The sequence below is a fragment of the Bombina bombina genome, chromosome 1 (assembly GCF_027579735.1).
Source record: "Bombina bombina isolate aBomBom1 chromosome 1, aBomBom1.pri, whole genome shotgun sequence".
In the NCBI taxonomy this organism is placed as follows: domain Eukaryota; kingdom Metazoa; phylum Chordata; class Amphibia; order Anura; family Bombinatoridae; genus Bombina; species Bombina bombina.
Window position 1 is genome coordinate 472,697,473 of NC_069499.1, and position 26,623 is coordinate 472,724,095.

General features: G+C 39.1%; 1 protein-coding gene across 1 annotated transcript in view; it reads right to left on the reverse strand.

Annotated features, from left to right (window-relative positions):
• The window catches only part of PDE11A (phosphodiesterase 11A), a 1,463,629-nt gene that overhangs the window by 1,272,846 nt on the left and 164,160 nt on the right, over window positions 1-26,623 (reverse strand). The window contains exon 2 of the mRNA XM_053698495.1: window positions 11,856-12,014. Coding sequence (XP_053554470.1) covers window positions 11,856-12,014 — 159 coding nt within the window. The remainder of the gene's footprint in view (window positions 1-11,855; window positions 12,015-26,623) is intronic.

Below are 26,623 nucleotides of genomic sequence, written 5' to 3' on the forward strand. Positions count from 1 at the left end.
ATTGCAAAGCAAGAAGTGCAAGGCATATGCAGCATACATTTGAGATAGCTAAGAAATAAAAGAAAGTAAAAGAGAAATTAAACAAAAGATATATTAAATCTCTTATAGGAGATTAGAACTTTCCTATATATTTGTTTTCTGAGGCAATACAGCACTGTCATAGAAACATTGGCAAAGCATAACAAAGAGTATTTACATGAAAGGTTTAACTGGGAATGCCTAACAAAAAGACCCCCAAAGCTGATAGAAACCTGATAAATCAAACGCTCAACCAGTTCCTCAAACCTCAAGATATACCCAGAGCAACCTATTCAAAGAGCAGAAGATACTAAAACACAGCTTTTAAAAGAATCAACCCCCAATATGGAGCAAACTCCATCCAACTATGTCACTAGAGAAGATTTATTAAGTTTATCCTCTAAAGAAGACCTTAAGGAAGTGTTACAGGAGGTGAGATCTTTGTTTGGAGAACTTTGTAAGGATATATCAGCATTGGATGAAAGAGTATCACACATCGAGAAAGAACAAGAAGCAGTGCAAATGAGTGTGAACCAAACCACTGTTGACATGCAATAACAAGCTGCAATTATACAAACTCTAAGAGAAAAACTGGAGGACCTTGATAACTGAAGTAGGCATAACAACATACGCAACAGGGGTATTCCTGAATCAATTGGCCCAGCAGCTTTCAATTGATATCTCTAAGATCTGTTTAGAGTGATCAAAGGAACACCAAACTCGACAGAAATACAAATAGAGTGGGCACATAGGGCGTTGCGGCCTAAGCCCCCTGGTAAGGCACCACCAAGAGATGTGTTGGTGAAGTTGCTGAATTTGAAAGACAAAGAGGAAATTCTTAACAACTCTAGATCCAAACACCCTATCCATCATACCGGCGTCTTTATACAAATATTTTCAGATATCAGCCCAGCAATCCCTAATCTGCCGTCCCCAAAGTCGCCGCCACTATTCTAAATTTATTAACCCTTTAAACCTAAGTCTAACCCTAACCCTAACACCCCCTAACTTAAATATAATTTAAATAAATCTAAATAAAATTAATATCATTAACTAAATTATTCCAATTTAAAACTACATACTTACCTATAAAATAAACCCTAAGCTAGCTACTATATAACTAATAGTTACATTGTAGCTAGCTTAGGGTTTATTTTTATTTTACAGGCAAGTTTGTATTTATTTTAAATAGGTAGAATAGTTACTAAATATTTATTAACTATCTAATAACTACCTAGCTAAAATAAATACAAATTGACCTGTAAAATAAAACCTAACCTAAGTTACACTAACACCTAACACTACACTACAATTAAATACAATTAGCTAAATTACAAAAAAAAACCCACTAAATTACAGAAAATAAAAAACAAATTACAAGATATTTAAACTAATTACACCTAATCTAAGAGCCCTATCAAAATAAAAAAGCCCCCCCCCCAAATAAAAAAAACCCTAGCCTAAACTAAACTATCAATAGCCCTTAAAAGGGCCTTTTGCGGGGCATTGCCCCAAAGAAATCAGCTCTTTTACCTGAAAAAAAATACAAACAAACCCCAACAGTAAAACCCACCACCCACACAACCAACCCCCCAAATAAAACCGTAACTAAAAAACCTAAGCTCCCCAATGCCCTGAAATGGGCATTTGGATGGGCATTGCCCTTAAAAGGGCATTTAGCTCTATTGCTGCCCAAAGTCCTAACCTAAAAATAAAACCCACCCAATACACCCTTAAAGAATCCTAACACTAACCCCCGAAGATTCACTTACCAGGAGAAGTCTTCACCCAAGCAGCAAGATGTCCTCAAGGAAGCCGGCAGAAGTGATCCTCCAGATGGGCAGAAGTGGTCCTCCAGACGGGCAGAAGTCTTCATCCAGACGGCATCTTCTATCTTCATCCTTCCGACGTGGAGCGGCTCCATCTTCAAGACATCCGGCGCGGAGCATCCTCTTCAATCGATGGCTTCTTCGGAATGAATGTTTCTTTAAGTGACGTCATCCAAGATGGCGTCCCTTAGATTCCGATTGGCTGATAGAATTCTATCAGCCAATCGGAATTAAGGTAGAAAAAATCCTATTGGCTGATGCTATTTAGTAACTATTTTGCCTAGTTAAAATAAATACAAACTTGCCTGTAAAATAAAAATAAACCCTAAGCTTGCTACAATGTAACTATAAGTTATATAGTAGCTAGCTTAGGGTTTATTTTATAGGTAAGTATTTAGTTTTAAATAGGAATAATTTAGTTAATGATATTAATTTTATTTTGATTTATTTAAATTATATTTAAGTTAGGGGGTGTTAGGGTTAGACTTAGGTTTAGGGGTTAATACATTTAGAATAGTGGCGGTAATGTTGGGGGCGGCAGATTAGGGGTAAATAAATGTAGGTAGGTTTGAGGCGATGTTAGGGGCAGCAGATTACGGGTTAATAAATATAATGTAGGTGTCGGCGATGTTGGGGGCAGCAAATTAGGGGTTAATAAATATAATGTAGGTGGTGGCGATGTCCGGAGCAGCAGATTAGGGGTTAATAAGTATAATGCAGGTGTCGGCGATGTCGGGGGCGGCAGATTAGGGGTTAATAAGTGTAAGGTTAGGGGTGTTTAGACTCGGGGTTCATGTTAGGGTATTAGGTGTAAACATAACTTTAGTTTCCCCATAGGAATCAATAGGGCTGCGTTACTGAGTTTTACGCTGCTTTTTTGCAGGTGTTAGACTTTTTCTCAGTCGGCTCTCCCCATTGATGTCTATGGGGAAATCGTGCACGAGCACGTACAACCAGCTCACCGCTCACTTAAGCAGCGCTTAAGAGAAAAAAGGAAACATGCAAGCAATTTGTGACTTTTAAAATGATTCTTTATCAAATTTACACCGTGGTATTACATTATACCATTGCATCTTAATACAATACCATTGGACTCGGACAACCGATTTATCACATCATCTTGAGATATACATAGACATGGACTATCTTCTTAACATAAACATGCATTTAAAACAATTTAGATTGCATAAACAATGGTATAGTCATCTTCTTTCTCTGTCATAGGGATATACCTCGGATGTAGATTTAAGTTTTGATCTGTATTGTGAACACATTTTTACAATAAAGTTTCTTTTAAAAAAAACAAAAAAAAAAACACCAAGAGTGGAGGGGCCGGGAAGGGGAAGCAGCAACTGTCAGCGGGGTTACTCATGCTGGAACATTAGACTCACACTATGTACTAAATTACTAAGAGCAGCAGTCAGAGGAGCGGGGTAGCCAAACAGTCCGTAAATTTCAGGGCCAATCTGTGGGACAATAAAATATCTGAGACATTAAGCCTGTTGGCAACTATGGAATAGTGGGACAGAGCTGGGACATACAGTTGGCAAGGTATAGAGGTAATGGAGAATAAGGAAGCTAGGCTGAGGAGCTCCACAAATGCTAAGGGTGGCACATACACATGCAGGCATACAAATCTTAGCACCATAGGGTCACAAACTGACCATGACAGAAAAGTTCCTTCTTTTACAGATATGAGTATTTGAAATAAGAGCTTCAAGTCTTAACATAAGTTCAAACAAAATGCTATGAATGTAGATTTTCTATTGCTTATTGGGAATTAATTGCTACCAGAGTAAGAACAATATGCTTCCAAGTTGAACTACGCATGCGCGCATGTCTGTGGCTACTTTAACAATGGCATGGGAGCACAAGATTAGTTATCTTGTCGAGATTTGCTACCTGCATGTGTGCACGCTGCTCATTACATAATCACATTCCACACATTCCTTTCAAACATATGTGGAGTGCAATTATTAGATGTGAGCATGCGCACATCGAGGTAGCAAATCTTGATAAGGTAGCTATTTGAAACAGAACACTGGGCCAGCTACTCTCAATCCTGCAGCACACAAGGTAGGGTCTCCCTCAGCTTGACATCATGGGGAAGGCACAGACTCAGCACCACAGGAGGGGCCCGGTGCCTGTAGAATAAGGAAGCTAGGCTGAGGATCTGCACAAATTTGTTTTGCCCCAGGCCCCACAAATGCTAAGGGTGGTCATGACACACACATGCATACAAAGTTTAGCACCATAGGGTCATGAACTGACCATGACAGAAATTTTCCTTCTATAACAGATATGAATATTTAAAATAAGAGCTTCAAGTCTTAACACACGTTCAAACAAAATGCTACCAATGTGGATTTTCTATTGCTTATTGGGAATAGTGATTCATGAAATACTAGTTAGCCTTGAATAGCTGTATTGTAGTATACAATATAAACATGTATATAACTATACATTAAACATTTATTGCCTATTTTAAAAAAATAATAATCTATATAAAAGGAGCAGTGATGTATGCTAATTAAATATATTTATATAGCAATCTAATAATTACAAGGACTACATTTTTGGAGCTGTAAATACAATTCAAATTTGTTTAATTAAACTTCTGTTGTTTTGTGTTCTATAAATCTTTATACCTGACAGCAAGAAGCTAGCATGATAAACCACATTATTAATAATTTAATAACCCTAGATACATGGTATCAGGACTATAAAGATTCATTTTGTACTAGTTTAGTGACACCAATTAGCGTACAAATGTGCTGACAATGCAATGCTGAATGATAAATTAGATTTCAATACTTTTGATCTTACATTGATTATTTAAAGTTATCATATAAAATGTGTCATGCCATATTTACCATTAAGGATTAAATGCTGATAATGGACTAGATGCAATAAATTCAGGAGGGTCAGAGAATTCAACTCAAGGTCCTGTTTTAAATGAAAACTCGCCATTACTGTGCAGTTAAAAAAAGAGATGGATAATGGAATCATATGTTAATTACTAGAAAAGCTAATGAATCAATCAGTGTTTACAGACTACACTTAGGGCTCACTTCTATTGAGCTACAATATGGTTTGCGCAAGCCGGCAAAATTTAAAAAAACAATGTTGGAAGGCATTACACTTACAGTTTTCAAAGGCGTGCTTTCCACCATATCCGCAGCTGGGGTCCAGCTGCTGAATACAATTACGTGTCCCATAGAAAATAATAGAAGCATAACGACAAGCTTTTCTTTTTGTGAATATTAATATGTAATAGTTAGTGCTTCTCCAGGCATAGGCCTAGTTGGAGTTATGTTCTTAAGTTTATTTTAATATGTACTTACATAAAAAAATATAATCAGGCATATAACTCCAAAGTTAGGCCTATACCTGGGGCAAATATAAAAAATGTAAAAAATAAATTAAAAACAAAAAAATGGCTGATGTTAATGTATATAATAATTGTGTTTGTAAGCGTCCGTCACCGTCGGCAGTTGCGCACACATCCTCAAAGGAATGTTGGATGCACGCACAGCCACCTCGCAGTGACGAGACAGCTTCAGGAGCTCCAACTCTTAGCTGTAACATAACAGCTGAGAGTTGGAGCTCCTGAAGCTTCAGGCATCTGCCGCATATGGAGTCGGAGGGCGATCGGTGCTCCGCCTCCATATGAGGTCAGATGCCTTATAGTTACAGACTGTGACACTGTGTGTGTCACCGTCTGTAATGATCTTCTGCTGGTGCCGGCGGGAGGTGTGGGCGGGTGGCAGGTGGGCGGCTCAGCAGGGAAGGGGAGGCAGTGGGAGTGCCCTAATATAAAAAAAGGACAGGGGGAGAGAGAGCAAAAGATAGGGGAGAGAGAGAGCAAAAGAGAGGGGTAGAGAGAGCAGGTAAGCTGCATCCAGGTGGATTCCTTTACCACCCTGCCATTTTCGTAATCCACCTGGTGGATTCTGAAAATGGCAGGGTGGTTCCTTTCACCACAATAGACTGCCCTTCCGAAAATGGCAGGGTGGTTTGGTGGTTCCTTCACCAAAATAGACTGTGTCTTTCCCCCTCTAGCTGATCATAGGTAAGGACCGCAGGCGCAAACACAGACTGCTAGCATTGCACAAAATATTTTAATGAAAACCTGGTACTAAAATAGAGCCGTAAGCTACTTTTAGCTGTTGGCAACTTCGGTACATTACGGCTCCATTTTTACAGACTAAATGAAAACGAGACCATATTTTGTGCCACTCAGCATGGCATAAAAATATTAAGCTGTTTTTTTTAAATACCAACAAAAATGTGTAAATGTCTTACAGTTTGAAGACGTATGCTGTATGTAATACAGAAAAAGCTTTCAACAGACACAAGAAATGCCCAGTTTAGAGCACTCTATAAAAAAACAAGCACAATTTTGTATAAAATAGACTACAAATTTAAAATTTAGAGATTTTAACTTGCATTTCTAAATTTTACAAAAACACAAGATACAAAAACATAGATTATCTGCTCGACATCGCTAAATGCAGACAGCATACAATGTTCGCATTTATCATTGCACAAGCATTTCTGGTGAAATGCTTGCGCAATTCCGCCTCCTGTTCACTGGCAGCCAATTGGCCTCTAGCAATGGCTGTCAATCATCCCGATCATATTGGAATTATTTCAGTCGGCCACCTAAAAGGTCTTATGGTCAGTGGTCTTATGACTGCTGCTTCGTTGAAATGATGGGCCTCCAAAGCCGCATCAACTGCTTAATAAATGGAGCCCAAAGTCTACAATAAATAAACCGGTAATTTTTGATTATCATATAGACATTTTTATACAAAAATATAGTGTATTTAGGAAAATATAATATAAAGGACTATTACAGTGGAAAAATGATGCGTTCCCAAATTATGGTGGAGATAAAAGCCTGAGATTAAAATCCTCCATGTCTCAAAGGTAAATCAATAAAAAAAAAAATTTGCATAGGAAATTAGCATATGTAGGCAAGTATCCCTGCTTGATTGTCCCCAGTAAAACTCCAAATCATTGTTACCAATGCACAAGAGGATTCTGGGTAAGATATACAGATATCTTATTTGCATATCTTATCCAGAATCCTCTTGTGCATGTAAATGGAGTTTTACTGGGGAAAAGCAAACAGGGATACTTGCCTAGATGTACTAATTTCCTATGCAATGTTTTTTAAATTAATTATATATAGGTATACGTATATATAAACTGATAAATATAGGAATATCTATAATTACTTATAACATATTCTGATATGTGCAGAACATTGGAATGTCCAATATTAACAGTAAATACATAGTTAAAAATGAACATTGCATAAATATGTTTTTTCATGTTTTCATCTACTTGCAAAAGGCTCCAATGCATTATATATATGTGTGTGTGTGTGTGTGTGTCTTATGTGTGTACATATGCTTTTCTGTATTTATATGTGTATATATGTCTGTACAATACATGTAAATACATATGTACACACACACATATTCATAGTAAACTCTCAGTTAACCGCAACTCAAGCAACCAGAAAAAAAAAATCAAAGATACTGTACATAAAAATTAACACTAACTTTGCTCTGCAGCTTCCTTTCTCTATAGTGGGCTCTCAGAGGGGGAAAGCACGCCCTTTTCATGACACCAGACCCTACATATCTGCTCTTGAAAGTTGTGAGCAAAAGGCAGTCTGAGAATTAGATATCACCCTGCTACTGGGTGCCCACGAATGAAAGGAGGTGGCATTAATATTAATTAATAATTTGCTTTTATTTACTGTATATAAAGGGACAGTCAAGTCCAAAAAAAACTTTCATGTTTCAAATAGGGCATGTAATTTTAAACAACTTTCCAATTTACTTTTATCACCAATTTTGCTTTGCTCTCTTGGTATTCTTAGTTGAAAGCTAAATCTAGGAGGTTCATATGCTAATTTCTTAGACCTTGAAGGCCGCCTCTAATCTAAATGCATTTTGATAGTTTTTCACCACTAGAGGGCATTAGTTCACGTGTTTCATATAGATAACATTGAGCTCATGCACGTGAATTTACCATGGAGACAGCTCTGATTGGCTAAACTGCAAGTCTGTCAAAATAACTGAAATAAGGGGGCAGTCTGCTGAGGCTTAGATACAAGGTAATTACAGGGGTAAAACTTGTATAATTATAACTGTGTTAGTTATGCAAAACTGGGGAATTGGTAATTAAGTGATTATCTATCTTCTAAAACAACAAAAATTCTGGTGTTGACTATCCCTTTAAATATTAACATCAAGTAAATACAGTGTTTATAGTATAGTATGGGTTATAGAACTAGTTTCGCCTATTTTTAATAGTAACTATCCTCAAGCAACCAGAAACTACACTTATCCGGAATCTACTAATGGGTACCGGTTACCTGGGAGTTTACTGTACACATATATATATATATATATATACACACACACACACACACACACATCCATCTTTAGAGATTTATATGTATGTATCTCAATGTTACTGGCCTTTCTCTAACACCTGGGATCTTAAATCTTTGAGACCTTATAACTTGTGTGTGTGTGCAATATTTTTTTAAATCATTTTTATTAGATGGTGTTATTATTGTTGTAACTGTACTTTGCAATGTACTTTTGTGAGACTTTTTTGTGTTGCAAAACAATTAACCAGTGCTCTGAGGACGCGCTAACCTGACGAGCGTTAACTTGAATTGAGCTCAAGCGATTGCATTTACATTCAACTTGTAATACGAGCGATAAACACGACTCACGCAAACACTTGTGAAAAAAACCTTATCACTCGCACGCAAACGTTTGCACGCCACTCATAATCTGGCCCTGAGTGTAAAACAAATAAGATTTTTGAGTAATACATTTGTCCCCTTGACATGCAGAAATGTAGAGAATATTATATTATATATTATATTATTTTCACTAGTCTTTTTATAGAAGTTTTTATTTTTATGAATTCTACTAGGGATCTCACAGTCCTAATGACTCTACTGGAAGCAGCTAGTTTTAATCAACAAGCTTTAAATCATCTAGCCCAATCTTAGCTGACAAATACAAATTTCATTGTGATGGCTTGAAAAATATTTATCTGCTTGGGAAGAGTTTTTAATCAAGGTTTTGGGCGCACACAAAAAAAAAATACTACTTTTGTTCTTTTGTGATGATATTGTAGTCACAAAAATAGGCATTTAAAGGGACATTAATTTTAAAATGAAACTTTTATGATTCAGAATAATCATGCAGTTTTAGGAGACTTTCCAATTGGCTTCTATTATCAAACTGTGCACGGTCTTTTTTAATTTTTTTTAATTTTTTTAATTTTTCAAAGCTTTATTTAGATTCGTCAGATTAAATAATGAGATTCAAATAACGTGTGGTATAACAATATGTGACAGCGATTGTCACACCAAGGAGTAATACAAGTTTCTCTGGACATATGATTCCCCTTGACAAAGCGGGGAGTCAAACATTATGATTTCAAGTTGATTCATAGAAGTAGATAAGCATAATGGGTAAGGTTTGGGGGGAGTAGGTGGGGGGATGGGAAGGTATATTAGGCTCCAGCTATTCGGGGTGTGTTATTAATTAGGAGGGCTCAAGTCAAAATTACATAGTTACCGTGGGGCTCCAATTAGGCTTATACAAAGCAACCCAATCATCCCATATTAGTTCAAATAAGTCTTCCTTGTGCACAGTCTTTTTATATACACACTTTCTGAGGCATTAGCTCCAACTAGGCATGTGCACAAGTTCACAACTGTATACATATACTAGTTTGTGATTGGCTGATGGCTGTCACATGATACAGAGGGCTGGCAAATAGGGGGAAAAAATAATTTGACCAAAAAAAATTAATCTACTGCTTATTTGAAATACGGACTAAGTGATATTACATTGTCTTTGTATGATGCACCTGTTAATTCTACTGTACTTAATGGTCCTTTAAAGTAAGGACCATAGCAATGAAACGTTTTTATCTTTTTTAATCTAGTACATATTATTGCATCTTGCACCTCCTACTATTTATAATAATCAAATAATCAAGTATTGTAAATAATTGTATCCTTGATTTCTACAGATTTAGCTGATATAAATGGTTTTTACATTTGTCCATAGCTAATAAATGTTTGAGAGCCACTATTAACAAGTCACATTAACTGAAATACTTCTACCTCTTCAGGTTTCCACTGAGCCAAACACAGAAGAAGAAACTATAAGATGAAGGAAACTAAACATAAGTAACTTTTATTCACAACAGAAAAATCATAGAAGACCTAGGTCTGACATGTTTTGTGCTACAACACGGATACCAGTTCTATAAATTATAATAGGGTTTTTAAAACTATTGTAACATCTTTCCTATTTAATGGTAAGAAAAATATTACTTTTTCAACATTATTGCACTTTAACAAAACACAAACAAAAGTTACAATATTTTCCATAGCACAGAAGGGATAAAAAAAACATAGGTGCAATCAAACATTACAATGGGTATATGCCTCAAGTATGCTTAACACACTCTCAATATGGCAATCACACTGCTGCTTTGCAGGTGGATACAATGGTTTTTAAGAACACAGTCACAGCAGTCCTTGAAATGCAAATGTTGTATGGAAAGGAGCTCCGGAATGAAAGAGATCTTGAAAACGAGTTTTCCTTTATGACACTTAACGACAATTCCTCAGCTTTTCTTGCAAATAATATCAGTGCAATATTAAGCTACTATGTTTCTCTAAACACTGTTAAATGAAATCAGTCATTTTAAGCAACTAGTAGTACTGGTGTTAATCTGACAAGAGCTAAACCAGGATCAGATTTAGAACAACTGCTCTATGTGTAGAAGGCAAAAAAGTTGAGCATTTCTGAAAGCCACTCGATCTTGTGCATAGTTAAACAAGCTGAAAGCAGCAGAATGATTCTTTTATACAATGAGTGCAGCTGATATTCATAATAATTAAATCACTTTTATCATTTTGTGCTTATATTTTATATTTATAAATACATAGTAAAACCAATATTGGATATTAAAGGACCATTTCAATAGATTAGCATTTTGTCATCAGATCTAAGACAACCAACACCAGAACCTAACATCAGTGTTAATAAGTCCCCCTTTAATAAAACCTTAATATTCAGTTCATACTAATTTATTCACTGTAAAGCAATACATACAATCCTAAAAGCTTGCATGTTTAACATATAGACATACATTATGCAAGGGATGGTCACTTTTATGTTTAAAGTTTTGATGCCAGGTCAAGAGGAAAACTGCATCCCTGCCAGCCTAGGTCACAGGTCAAGAGGAAAACTGCATCCCTGCCAGCCTAGTTCACAGGTCAAGAGGAAAACTGCATCCCTGCCAGCCTAGGTCACACTGTAAAGCGACACTTACTTGTGGCATGAGTGGGTATCTATCTGTATCAATACAGATGCTCATCACTTAATTAGATAGATAGATATATAGATAGAGATACCCAAATGCAGGCTCCTAAACTCTTACAATTGTAATGTACAAAAACAAAAAAAGCACATCTCACATACAAGAGTTAATCTTATCATTTATGCATAACTTCATAGATTGCAAACATTCATGGAGTGCTTGTTTACTGCATGGACAATTGGGTAGTTTAACATTCTCTTGGCTAAAGCTTCTGCACTCTGTCATACAGCTTTATAGCTCAAGACTTTATTACCAGATACTTTTATACATATCCCTAAATATTATTTTTTTTGATCTACAAACATTTACACCTCATAATACAAAGTCTATGGTGAATACATCGTTTAACTACTCTAAAACAACTGCATATTCTAGAGAAAACTCCTGTACCCAATCTGTTATCAACTTGCAGGCCTAAACAACATGGCTTCTTAACTCCTGCCACGTGTTGTGCAGATGATACATATAACACTATAATCTAGTAATTGTTTCATATATACTGTAAAATACACTCAGTAAAAAGACAGATGACAGAAAATAGCTTAATAGACAAGTCAGCCTTACCTTTTCATCGTCCTCTGTGAAAGGAGCACCTCCAGGAGTTTTGTTGATAGCTTGAGCAACACCTATAATTTCACCATCACTATTCCATATGGGCATACACAGCAAAGACTTTGTTTTATATCCAGTCAGTTTGTCGATTTCATCACTGAATCGCCTGTCCTGCAAGAGACAAAGGCATCAATTGAAATGTCATACCTGCCTTATGATAATATTATGCATGAGTTTACTGGGCACGCACAGCACATTAATAAATATATTATGAATGTAGTTATGCAGTAAAGTGATTGCTATCATTGTAATTAACTTTCTTTGCCTAAAGATTTAAAAAGTGAAATATAATTTCATCCATCATGTAAAATGTACCAAAAAGGATCATGGTCATGAGCTCTGGTGAACTTAGTCCTACTTTTAGATTTCCCATAGGTGAAAACATGGCATCCTTAGGCAAATACTCCCTTCACATCCCTCAGACAAACACTGTACTTTGAGAGGAAATGGGCTTCAAAATGCTTAGAAGCGGCTTTCACAAAAGAAATCAAGCACGACTTGCTTCACCATCCTCCAATGAAGGCAAAGTTTGTAAAACTGAGGTATGAGTGAGGTGGGAGGTGTATTTATAGGCATTTTGAGGTTTGTAGGTATGTATATCCGATAGGTCACTAGCTCATGGACTCTTGCAACTTACATGAAATAAATTGTGTGTTCTATCTGAATCACAAAAGAAAAATCCCTTTAAAGTCATTGGGGCCCATTTATCAAGCTCCGGATGGATCTTGAGGGCCCGTGTTTCTGGCGAGACCGCTGCTCTGAGCAGGCGGACAGACATTGCCGCAATTCAACCCGATCGATTACGATCGGGTTGATTGACACCCCCTTGCTGGGGCGGCGTTGCACCAGCAGCTCACAAGAGCTGCTGGTGCAATGCTGAATACAGAGAGTGTATTGCTCTCCGCATTCATCGAGGTCTGTCGGACCTGATCCGCACTGTTAGATCAGGTGTTACAGACCTTTGTTAAATAAGCCCCATTGAGTCCTATTACTTGAAAAACAAGCTTCATATGTTGGAATATTTGTAGCATTTACCAAAAACTGTCTAAATTCAATTATTTCTTTCAAATTTTAGTTCCTAATAGCTCATTAACACCCTCTTACCTTATGAAGGATTCTACATCACAATGTAATAGTGAATTGTGTAAAACATATTATACAACGAAATCACTGCTGTATCAGCAAAGGAGCTCCATTTTAGTTGGCTGTAAATAGCAATAGAAAAAGATAGTAAAAAATAAAAATCGGACCGTTTTTAATATTTATAAATAATTTATTTTTATACACATCACTTGCAATGCATATCTTCATTGTTGATATACAGTAAATTATGTTTAAAAATTAATTTATCAGCCCCCCCCCCCCCCCTTTTGGATGCAAGCAGAAGCCAAATGGATTCATAGGGGCATATTTATCAAGCTCCGTTGTTAAAGAACGCTGCTCCATAACTTGTCCGCCTGCTCCGAGGCGGCGGATAGAAATCAACCCAACCAAATATGATCAGGTTGATTGACACCTCCTGCTAGCAGCCGATTGGCTGTGAAACTGCAGGGGGCGGCATTGCACCAGCAGTTCACAAGAACCGATAGTGCAATGATAAATGTCGACAGCGTATGCTGCCTGCATTTATCGATGTGTAGCAATGTGCAGCGGACATGATACGCTACTTTGTATCATCATGTCCGCTCGCACATTGATACATATGGTCCATAGTAAAAATCTGCAGTTTTTTCACAGTGAGCATCTCCTTAAAAGTGAAAACAGAGACAATGGGGTATATTTAACAAAATGCGAGCGGACATGATACGATGTAGCGTATCATGTCCGCTGCACATTGATAAATACAGACAGCATACGCTGTCTGCATTTATCATTGCACCAGCAGTTCTTGTGAACTGCTGGTGCAATGCCGTCCCCTGCAGATCCGCTGCCAATTGGCCGCTAGCAGGGGTGTCAATCAACCTGATCGTATTCGATCGGGTTGATTTCTGTCTGCAGCCTCAGAGCAGTAGGACAAGTTATGGGGCAGCGGTCTTTAGGGGCATCAAGACATGATGATTCAAAGACAGCATACAATTATTAATAAAAAATATCAAATTTATTTCTGTTATCAAATTTACTTGGTAACTTATCTTGGTATTTTGGCAATTTGTGTTTTGGGAGACATTTTATATTTTACACTTATTCGCATTATGCACACTTGTTTAGAGAATAGTTAAAACAATTTACACAGAAATTAGTAAATGCATAGGGTTCCATTTTCTAAACAGTAAATGCTGCTTTGGAACCCTAGTGGTGCTGCTTATGGTAAGTTAAGAAACAGCATTCACTATTGGTTCTGGATGATTGACAGGCCCTGCTCTTGCATAATTGGTTACATGGTAGCAGCAGGGATGCAATAAACAAGGATATACTGTGCAATAGCAATTCTAGGCGGCCGACATGTAACATCTGTTGCCCATTTATGACAAAGTCAAGAGGAGAGAGTGCCTTGTTGGAGTGCATTTCAGAGTGTTATAATATATTTTTCAATGTCAATTTGGAGTGGGGCCTGGAACATAACTTTGGAGCTCCGTGAGACTCTTGAAATTTAAACTAAAATTTAAGAGCTAAAATTGGCCCAAGCGTATTAGTCCTTGACTGGAGAATAACATCTCTCCCCCACCGAAGGACACAAAAAGGTGTGGAATAACACCCTACTTCCCCACGGCCATATCAGCCCTCACTCTAAGTAACAGGACACCGAGCTCCACTGACAAGACCTGAAGGGGTGAAGCGAAGAGGGTGCTGGATGGCAGACTACGGCTTGATTACCCATACGCCGCTTACCACCAACGCTCTGCTGGGGGAAATGGGGGAATCCACTCATACTTACGGACATGCTATCCTGGTGTTAAGTACGCAATATCCCTTCTGATGTAAGAACTTGCAAGTAGAGATCGGATCGTACCTTAGAGGACACAGATGCAGTAAACTTGATCGCAGCGGCTGACTACTGGACTCCTGGGTGACATCCAGATTGCTCCATGCACATTACAACCGGGAGGTGTGGAGAAGAGGCGCGAAACGACCAGGGTCATCTTGGCCATACGTTGGCACGGCTCCCATCTCTACACAACATAGTTGCTTTCCTTAAACCGGACACATAATCTTTAAAACATCCAGGACTCCATTATAGTACCCCCATTCAGGATTCCTCTATGAATCAACGGGCCTGGTAAAGTACTAATTTTTTTCCGATTAAACACCCCTCTCACATACAGCCACCTTAAAGGAGCAAACCTCATAGAGGATACATTGTCTCATAAACGCACAGCCTAGCACGGGTGATTTTTGGATAATACTGGTGCATACTAGTAAGGAATCAAACGCTCATTTTTTATGTGCTGCGTAGAGACAAGGTTGAACTAATCTTTATAACATCAGCAGCCAGAGAAACTTCGTCCGGCACAGACTCATGAGGCTGCCCCTTTGATAATACATATCTGGCATTAACGCAGACACAGTGCACAGACCTCGCAGTAAAGGATCCATTTGTGGGTAACTCCAGCAGCCATAGGGGGCCACATAGAGATTCTCACCCCAGAAATGGTTCTCCCACGTGTACTGCAATTTAGCTCTGGCTGTACATCCCCCATACATCATACAGGCTTCTAACTATATTGCCACTTAATGCATACTAGGATTGATTCCAACCTGTGAACTGTATTGCATTTGTGACAAGTACCCCTGAATGTTTTTTTTTTAAAATGTATTTATTTATTTATTAATTTTTCTCCATATGTCTACTCTGCATAAGAAATATCTGTATGTAGGGGTCTGATATCTGATATATGCACTGCACACCACCGAAATAAGCTGAGCTTGTATTGTTTTATTGCTTGTTTCTTTCTGTTGGAATAATACTGTCAAAATCTGCATGAAATACTGTTGTACCTCTACCTTTTATGGATAAATTCCTAGAACCCTCTAAAATATCTAGCAAAGGCAAATCGGGTTATGGGAAACAAAAAGGTAACCTAGATAACTCAGCTACCTCCTCAACAAAGACTAGGGATGCCATATCTGACCCCAAAGAATCCCACACTATAGTGCAGCAGCTAACCTCTCTATTAATTCCTAAAATGGATAATATTCAAAAAGGTTTAGATACTTTAGCTGGAGAGGTAGAAGAAATAACAACCCGTTAGAAGAGTTAGAAGATTTTAATGTTGTACACACTAAAAAGGTAGAGGATTTGACACATCAGAATTAGCTATTACAACAGCGCCTGGAAGATCTGGAAAACAGGTCCAGGCGGAATACTGTACGTCTAATGGGTTTCTCTGAATCTGTCAAACCCTCAGAAATAATACACTTCATTGAACAAACCCTCCCAACCTTGCTAGGTATAGTGGCAGGCACTCTCAGGGGTAGTGTGGAAAGAGCCCAGAAAGACAGAATGCTAGAGAGGGTCTGCCTCCCAGACAAATGATGATTAAATGTTTACATTTTCAGGTAAAAGTGCAGGTGCTCTGGGCCAATCGCAGACTCCCCTTGTTAATGTTTGAAAATGCCAAACACTTACTCTTTCAGGATTACTCCACAGAGTTGATGAGGAAACATAGGGAGGTTTCCGTAATCTGCTCCACTTTGAATACGGAAGGTCGTAAAGTATATTTACTCTATCCTGCTAGGTTGAAACTATTAACTGCTAAGGGCCCCAAATTCTTTGACTCGCCCTTGGAGGTCTAGGACTTCCTAAGGGAGACTCAGGCACAGCCAGGTAATTCTTCTAATGGAGCAATACATGTTGATCCAGATTGAACAGTGATAACATTACCTGCGGGTTTGGCTATAAACCCTAAGTTGAAATTCAATTTCTCCTTATATATTTAAGCTTCCATATTGCAGTTTTCAATAACTGGGTATGAAATGAGGCTGTTTACAACACTGATGCCTTCTTTCATGATGGGTACTCAATATTGAGATCACGGCAATATCACGCATTGAATAAGATATATGGCATTTCTTTTGTTGCCATACTTAGGTTAACTGTTCTGTATGAGTTAATATTGATAACACTTCCTAAGGTATGACATAATATGTTGTCTTTAAAAAATGAATATTTCTACCAACATGTAACCCTAGAGGGCTCAACGTATATACCACAATTGTTTGTATTGTTGTTTATGTATGTAAATGTGTATGTATGCTTGTTGTTGAGATTGGCTACGGGCCACTGTCAATGCCAGAATGTTGCTCCAGGTTGCCGCGCAGTTCATAGTGTGGAACACCCCCTTACAGGATTGCATAATTTAAAAAAGTACCTATGGCTATTTGCCATATTTGGAATGTGTGGCAATATAGGGGCCCCAATAGTAGGCACACAAGTCTTTATGGATTAGTCTCACTGATCCGCTGTATATTCCAAATGTTAGTACTGTTATTCGTTAATATGAAACCTAAAAAGACTCTGTTTCTGGGATTTGCACTTTTTTTTTAGACATATGACTCTAAGGGAGGGGGGGTTACTCTTGGGTGTCCCCACCCTTGGGACCAATGGAGGCCTATTATGCTTTTTGCCTCTATCTTTAACCATTGGTGTATACCATAATGCTCTTAATACTTTTTCACATTTGCAAAATATGAATAAAAATGACTCCCCAATGGACCGACATGGGTTTGAAATATATCATTTTTTATATATTTTTTTCTCTCCCTTCCGCTCTCTCCTTTCGACCCCTCTATCCTTGTTGCATATGAATGTTAATTGTAGTGTAGATGTCAACTAAGTTAGTTACCTGGAATGTGGGAAGGATACACTCACCGGTAAAAAGAAAAGCCATACTGACGCATTTACGTAGACTGAACACTGACATTGCTTTCCGACAGGAGATGCATCTAACTGATGGTGAACATAATAAGCTGAAAACAGATTGGGTTGGTAATATTTCTTATGTGTTTCTTTTTGGTACAAAGCTAGCAATAGATATCATTAAAACACATAAAGATACGGAAGGCAGATACTTGATTGTGCAAATCAAGTTAGGCCTCCAGATATACACCCTTTGTAATATATATGCCACCAATCAGAAGAGCTCAGTCTTCTGGACTCAGATTATAAGGAATCTAACAGCTTATATGGACACCCATATCATACTGGGCGGGGATTTTAACCTGGCCCCCAATCCTGTGCCTGACAGAATTAGAGCTCTGGGTCCTCCCACAGAAGATAGACGACCCAAATACAAGGGAAGATTTCAAAAAAAGGTCTTTCACAACTTGGCCTCAGACTTGGGTTTGTGTGATATTTGGAGATTGCGTCATCCTGAGGGTAGGTATTTTTCCTGCCTTTCGAAAGCAAAATCCTCGCTATCCCGGATAGATCTTTTTATGATTTCGGACTCTATTATCTCGCTGGTTCAGCGGGATAGGATTCATGACATTTTACTGTCTGACCACACACCAGTTGAGCTCACACTCCATCCTTGTAGACACCCTTCTAACAGGAATACTTTGAGATTCCCAACTTACTTGGGCACCTCTAAACCTTTCAAGCGATTTTTAATACAATCATGGAATAACTTTTATACTGATAACATGGCACACTTAGACAACCCCCAATTGTTCTGGGAGACCGCAAAAGCGGTTTTGACAGGCAACATCATCTCTTACTTAGCTAATCTTCGCCACAAAAATCAGCAAAGGTATGTGTCCTTGCAGAAACGTTCAGCTGTGGCCTATCAAGAATATTGTTCTTCTCAGACTAGAGAGTTGTATGACAATTATACTGCAGTTAAAGAAGATCTAGATGCCTTTCTGGCTCAGCAAGCGGCTTCTGGTCTGATAAAATGGCTTCCAAGTACTATAGATTCAGAAACCGATCAGGGAAAATGTTGGCCTCCTTAGTAAAAGCTTGAAAGGCCAAAAGGGATGTGGCCTCTTTAAAATTTGAAGGGAGAACATACACCTCTCCTACAGATATTGCGAGAGGATTTGCAAAATATTATTCCTCACTCTACTCCAAACAACCAGCATGTTCTTCTGACATTAGAGAATCTTTCTGGGCCTCAATACGCCTGCCTCAGCTCACACAAGATCAGTTAGAGCAGCTAAACTCCCCTATTACTACTGGAGAACTGAATAATACAATATCTAACATGGCTCTGGGCAAGGGGCCGGCCCCGGACAGTCTTCCTATTGAATTTAACCGTTTACTACAACCTAATGTCTCAAGGGTCCTTGTGGCCTTATATAACGGATACTTCCACGAAGGGATCTCCCCATCTAATACCTTTTCAGCCGCACATATCACACTTGTTCCCAAAGCGGGTAAAGATCACTCTTTGTCAGAATCCTGCAGACCTATATCGCTATTGAACGCCGACTACACGATCTTCATGGCTGTTCTGGCGGGACGTCTGAAAATTCTTCTCCCGTCACTTCTTCACACTGATCAGACGGGTTTCGTCTATAAAAGATCATAAGCAGTTAATCTGAGAAGAGTACTACAGGTCATTGATTATTGCTGGAGAAGGGGGGAGGGGAGTCATAAAAATGATCTGTCGGAGGCCTTCCTGTTATCCTTAGATTCAGAGAAGGCCTTCGACCGTGTAGAATGGGATCATCTGATTGACACTATGGGCCGCTTCCATATTAGAGCAAACCATTCAAAGCATATATTCACAACCGATAGCACGTATCCTTACAAATGGGATTTTCTCAACTGATATTACTCTGCAGCGAGGCATGAGACAGGGGTGCCCCCTGTCCCTGTTGCTTCTTGATCTGGCCTTAGAGCCTCTTGCCATCAAACTGAGACAAATTTTCCCTGGACTCATGGTACATGGTAGAACCCAAAGGTTGGCTCTTTATGCCGATGATATGTTGTTGTTCATGGAGGACCCCACCAAGCATATTCCTAACATCCTTAAAACTATACAAGACTTTGGCACCTTTTCCAGGTACAAGGTCAACCCAGCAAAGTCGGAAATCCTCTGGCTCAATAAACACACCGACAGTCATGTGAGTTACCCTTTCACAGTAGTGGGGCGCAGGCTCACATATCTCGGTATACATTTGCAGAGAAACCCGCACTCCCTATATGACATAAATATCTCAAAGCAATGCGTGACTCTTTGTAGTCAGCTTCAACGATGGAATTCTCTTCCACTGTCTCTTATGGGTCGAATCAGTCTCATAAAAATGATTACTATACCACGTATACTATACCCAATGCTCATGTTGCCATTCCTGATAAGTTTAATTTTAAGTTCAATATAAGAAAGTAGGGTAATGAAATATATACTTTAAACAAAGGGTTAAATTGCTGTGAACCTACCTCTGAGGGGGCGGTTCCCAGGTGATTGTATTTGCTTGCATCATTTATTGGTAAAGTTGGTGTATTTAAAGGCCATTAACAGTTTGTATTGTATGCCTGATGAAACAGCGTTGTGAAGCGCTGAGAAATGTGTTGCATTTATTTAAGGAGGGCTGCTAGCATGCCCTACCTTGTGGTTCCTGTTTTTATCTTTTTGTGATTTTAAATAAATCTTATTTTTTACTGGAACTTTTTTCCTTGCCTACCTACCATCCACTACCTACCAATAACTCCCATTGCGAACTGTCAGCTGTGGATTATCCTAAACTCCCAGCCCTTGGGGTTTCAGAGTTCCAGTGTTCCAGTGTTCCTGTTCCAGTGTTCCTGTTACTGCATTGGGGAGCTCAGTAAGCTGGGTTGCTGTAAAATACCCAGCCTGCGCCTAATAGCACTGTCTGAGTGCTCCACAAAAATATGAGTACCCTGAATTGGGGACTTTAGGTTGTTTAACCTGTTCTATACCGGTACACACAAGCGCCTCTCCCTTTTCCTCATTTTTCTATAAAAGAGATCTTGGAGCTTTGAACCAGGCTATTAAAAAGGTTCGTATGGGGCGGACGCAAACCCCGCATAGCGGCTAAGTCTCTGCAACAACCATACAGAGACGGGGGCCTTGGCCTCCCGAACCTTAAACTATATAATTGGGCTGCCCTGATTCGACTTGTCCTAGATTGGCAGCTGGGGACTTCTCACTTTAGCGATATAGACCTGGAAAATGCAGTCTTGAAACCAATGGATCTATCATATTTGCCTTATCTTAAGCAGGGTGAGGCTCCACCTCACGTTAGGTTTTCTGTTCTTTACAAAAGCCCTCTAGCAGCTTGGCATTCGGCCCATAAATTTCTAGGGTCACGTCACCCTTCCCCTAAACAGATTCCTTTGTAGGTAATTTAGATTTCCCGGCAGGTACTGATACTTTACCGTTTCATTGGTGGAAGGAAAATGGGGTTAGCGTAGTCGGGGACCTTATGGACTCTCTGTCACACACAGTTAAAATATTTCATGAGCTAAGTACTAAGTATTCTATTCCAAACAAACAGTTCTATGCGTACCTGCAAGAACGTCACTACATTGATACTCTTAAACAAAATGATCCAAACTTTTGGGACACATCAGTATTTGCTGTACTGCCGACAGCCTTCACAGCGGGAAATTTCTCCATGTCTGGAATACAGTGGGGCAAAAAAGTATTTAGTCAGCCACCAATTGTGCAAGTTCTCCCACTTAAGAAGATGAGAGAGGCCTGTAATTTTCATCATAGGTATACCTCAACTTTGAGAGACAAAATGTGGAAACAAATCCAGACAATCACATTGTCTGATTTGGAAAGAATTTATTTGCAAATTATGGTGGAAAATAAGTATTTTGTCACCTACAAACAAGCAAGATTTCTGGCTCTCACAGACCTGTATCTTCTTCTTTAAGAGGCTCCTCTGTCCTCCACTCATTACCTGTATTAATGGCACCTGTTTGAACTTGTTATCAGTATAAAAGACACCTGTTCACAACCTCAAACAGTCACACTCCAAACTCCACTATGGTTAAGACCAAAGAGCTGTTGAAGGACACGAGAAACAAAATTGTAGACCTGCACCAGGCTGGGAAGACTGAATCTGCAATAGGCAAGCAGCTTGGTGTGAAGAAATCAATAATTAGAAAATGGAAGACATACAAGACCACTGATAATCTCCCTGGATCTGGGGCTCCACACAAGATCTCACCCCGTGGGGTCAAAATGATCACAAGAACGGTGAGCAAACATCCCAGAACCACACGGGGGGACCTAGTGAATGACCTGCAGGGAGCTGGGACCAACGTAACAAAGGCTACCATCAGTAACACACTACGCCGCCAGGGACTCAGATCCTGCAGTGCCAGACGTGTCCCCCTGCTTAAGCCAGTACATGTCCAGGCCATCTGAAGTATGCTAGAGAGCATTTGGATGATCCAGAAGAGGATTGGGAGACTTTCATATGGTCAGATGAAACCAAAGTAGAACTGTTTGGTAGAAACACAACTCGTCGTGTTTGGAGGAGAGAGAATGCTGAGTTGCAACCAAAGAACACCATACCAACTGTGAAGCATGGGGGTGGCAACATCATGCTTTGGGGCTGTTTCTCTGCAAAGGAAACAGGACGACTAATCCGTGTACATGAAAGAATGAATGGGGCCATGTATCGTGAGATTTTTAGTGCAAACCTCCTTCCATCAGCAAGGGCATTGAAGATGAAACATGGCTGGGTCTTTCAGCATGACAATGATCCCGGGCAACGAAGGAGTGGCTTCGTAAGATGCATTTCAAGGTCCTGGAGTGGCCTAGCCAGTCTCCAGATCTCAACCCCATAGAAAACCTTTGGAGGGAGATGAAAGTCTGTGTTGCCCAGCGACAGCCCCAAAACATCACTGCTCTAGAGGAGATCTGCATGCAGGAATGGGCCAACATACCAGCAACAATGTGTGACAACCTTGTGAAGACTTACAGAAAACGTTTGACCTCTGTCATTGCCAACAAAGGATATATAACAAAGTATTGAGATGAACTTTTGATATTGACCAAATACTTATTTTCCACCATAATTTGCAAATAAATTCTTTCCAAATCAGACAATGTGATTGTCTGGATTTGTTTCCACATTTTGTCTCTAATAGTTGAGGTATACCTATGATGAAAATTACAGGCCTCTCTCATCTTCTTAAGTCGGAGAACTTGCACAATTGGTGGCTGACTAAATACTTTTTTGCCCCACTGTATATAGAATTCTACTACATATGATAGCCAATGACATACAGACATGGGTATTGGATAGATGGGCGATGGGAGGTGTGGATGACATTTCTTACGCTGACATACAAAAAAGCTTAGACTTAAAGGGACATTATGCACTCATTTTTCTTTGCATAAATATTTTGTAGATTATCTATTTATATAGCCCATAAAGTTTAAAAAAAATGTATAGTTTTGCTTATTTTTTAATAACATTGCTCTGATTTTCAGACTCCTAACCAAGCCCCACAGTTTTATGAGAATACCTTCAGCTACCTACTCCAGCTTGCTCCTGTTTGTGTAAAGGGTCTTTTCATATGCAAAAGAAGGGGGAGGGGGGTCTTATTTCCCACTTGCAGTGGGCTTTCCAGCTACCTTTTCAACAGAGCTAAACTGAGAGCTTCTTAGTAAGTTTTTAAACAGTTTTATACTGGATGTTTATATCAGTATCTGTGCATCTTATTCTTTATAGTAGTGTCTATTACATGCAGTTATATGAAAATGAGTATACTGTCCCTTTAACTAGGAAAGCAACATTAAGCATACCTCTGCGTGAGGCACAGGTGCGAATGATACACTTCGACTATATAACTCCCAACAGACTCTCTAAATGGAACCCTCAACAATTGAATAGATGTGGGAAATGCGGGGTGGTGGCCCCTAATATACCCCACAATTTTTTCTATTGTCCTCTAATCCAGCAATTTTGGGCCCGGATTTTGGCTCAGGGGCGCATTGGGGATCACCATCACATTACATCTGGAACAGATATGTCTTTTCCGCTGGAGTGAACAGCCCAGAAAGTATCACAGTCTGTTGGCACTGTTCATGCTGATAGCCAGGAACTGAATATTGTGTCTGTGGACAGATAGAAAAACCCCCTCCATCATACAATTCAAATGCAAACTCTACAAACACCTGTTCACTGAACAAATTGATGTTAAATTTGATGTAGCATACAGACTACAATCCTTTTTGACTAAATGGGAATCTTTTTTACGCACACAAAACCCTGTGATACAAAGACAGATACTCTGACCATTTGCGCAGACAGAGCTACTTCTGTCAGCATCCTTAAGGGGAGAATAGGCGACATTATACGACACTGACAGGACTGGAATGGACAGGGAGGGCTGTGAGATTCTTATTGCACAGATTCTGTAAGGGAGAAAAGAGAGGAAGAGGGAGATGGGGGGGGGGAAGATGGAGAGAGAGGGGAGGTGGGGTATTTTTTTTTGTGTTTGCAGATCCCAGAGATGCAACATATACATAGCATCTGAACTCCCGTGTCACACGTGGTTAGAAATTGTTAAGTATTAGTTAAGTTTATGTAAAAGGTTAAAACCAGAGAGAGAAAGGAAAACACAGGAGCTTATCTTTGTCTTTGAGAAGATTTCTCTCTTTTTATTCATTTGATATAAGCAAAACGTGAAATGCAATACATGCACTAACTTTGATTGAACAAGCTGTATCACATACACTATATAAAACGGCTAACACGGATAGCTAATGGACTTTTGAAGTATTGTCGATTCAAATGTAGTCGGATTTTGTATTCTTTCCTGATCTCTCTTAATAAAAAAAGAATTTGAAAAAAAAAAGTATATAGACAGGTTAAGTTTATAAACAGATTATTATTGCAATCATTCATTCTGGAACTGTACCCTGGTGTAAACCAAGCACTACCTGTACAAATTGTTTTTTAAACAAATTAACTGTGTTTTACCAACATATCTATATCAATATATTCCTGATAAACATTTGCAAACTCAAGTAGATGTACACTGATATAATTCATAAATACACATGTGATAAGTTCTGGTCACCCATGTTCTACAATATATTTTAATATGTGAATAAATGACTATTTTTTTTAGTCTATTATTAACAAACAAAACCCACATCAGGGTTTCCTTTTGATGTATTCCAAATAATGCCTTGCATGTCTTTCTGCAATTGTGTCTTAACCTCATCGACTTAATAACAATGGTTCTGGGAAAAGAGTGGTGGCAGCTTAGTGGAAGAAAATGATGAACAAGTTCAATATTTAGCATTGTTTGCGTTGTGCTCACTACAATGCAGTTAATTTGCTCAACAAATCTTTCTATCTGCTCTCAATCGGAGTCTGACAACAAGACAACTATGCTGATCATCTGGAACATCAATCTCTGCAGTGGGATTGAAAAGTCAGGATTTGATCGGTTGCAGTTAAGTTGTGTACATATCCTCAAGGTTATGGTATCTCTGGCTCCCAAAGATCAGCAGTGATGTATGAATAAGGGTTTTGTGTTGTTTGTTTTAAATTGAAGTTTTCTTTTTTTTCACTATTTTTAATACATGCAGCTAATACCCTGCTTAATTATGCAGCATGGGATTTAATATGTTTTAATATTCAGTAAAAAAAAGTTCTCTCACAATTAATGTATTTATGACAAATAAATCAAGTTTGTTTAACACTGTTACTTAAAAGTTAAAATCCATGCAGATTTATTTTTTGCACACAATACATTTTAGAGACCTATAATTTGAAAATAATGAGAATTTTTTTTATACATATATTACCTGTGAAAATGCTTCTGGGGGTCCATCCGATAAAAATCGTCGCCCGCAAAAGTCGGCGACGCCAATATTTGCGCGGGTTTGGTATCCTATATACGGAGTAAGCTAGAAGTTACGCGCGTAGATTTCAGGCGTTGCCAGTAGTTTTTTGGCCCATAGACTGAAATACAAAACACGCGCAATTTGCTATCCAATATACGGCGTAAGTACTTACGCGCGCAGATTTCACAAAATCTACTCCATTCTCAGCTCGCCACAAATTGAAGGCGCAGGAACCCTTGCACTGACTTAGAAACCAACGTAACTCTCTGAAGGCCTAACAAATGCATGCTTAACAATATACATAGCAGCAGCTTGTTCACAAATAGTTAACCTCTTAAAAGCATTTATTATTCCTGCCCCTGCAAGTGTGTCAAACCAATCACAAACAGCACAACCTCTCACCTGCAGCCTTAAAACACCTGCAAATGCACACCCTCATTAGCCACCATGTTTCCCTTGCAGTATATTGCATTTAGAGTGAGACAGTGTCGTGGGGCACAAGGGGTGCTGGAACCCCTACAAGCCCCTGTTTTGGATGGTATCCCTGCTGCTGAGGTCCCTGGTCATGGTGCTGTAGCTGTCCCTGCTCCAGCTGCTGCTGCTGCCCTCCCTGCTCCTCCTGCTGTTGTCCCTGTTCCTGGTGCTCCCCATGCTGCTGTTGCTGCAGCTGCCCATAGGCCAGCAGGGCCTATAAGACGAAGGCATCAGCAGAGGGGAAGAGCACCAAGGGTACACAGGGTTAGGGTCACCCTGTTTGGGATGACAGAAGTGGAGGTCAGGGAAAAATATCGCTTGACATCTGCAAGCCTCATTAACCTATATGAGGTCTTGAAGGATGATATTGACCCTCAAGCGTATAGGAACCGAGCTCTGACTGGTATGCAGAAGCTGTTGGGTGTTGTACACTTCCTGGCAACTGGCTCATACCAGTCAACAGAGGGGCTTGTGTCTGGCCTAGTGCAGTCTACCTTCTCCAGGATTCTAGGGGAGGTT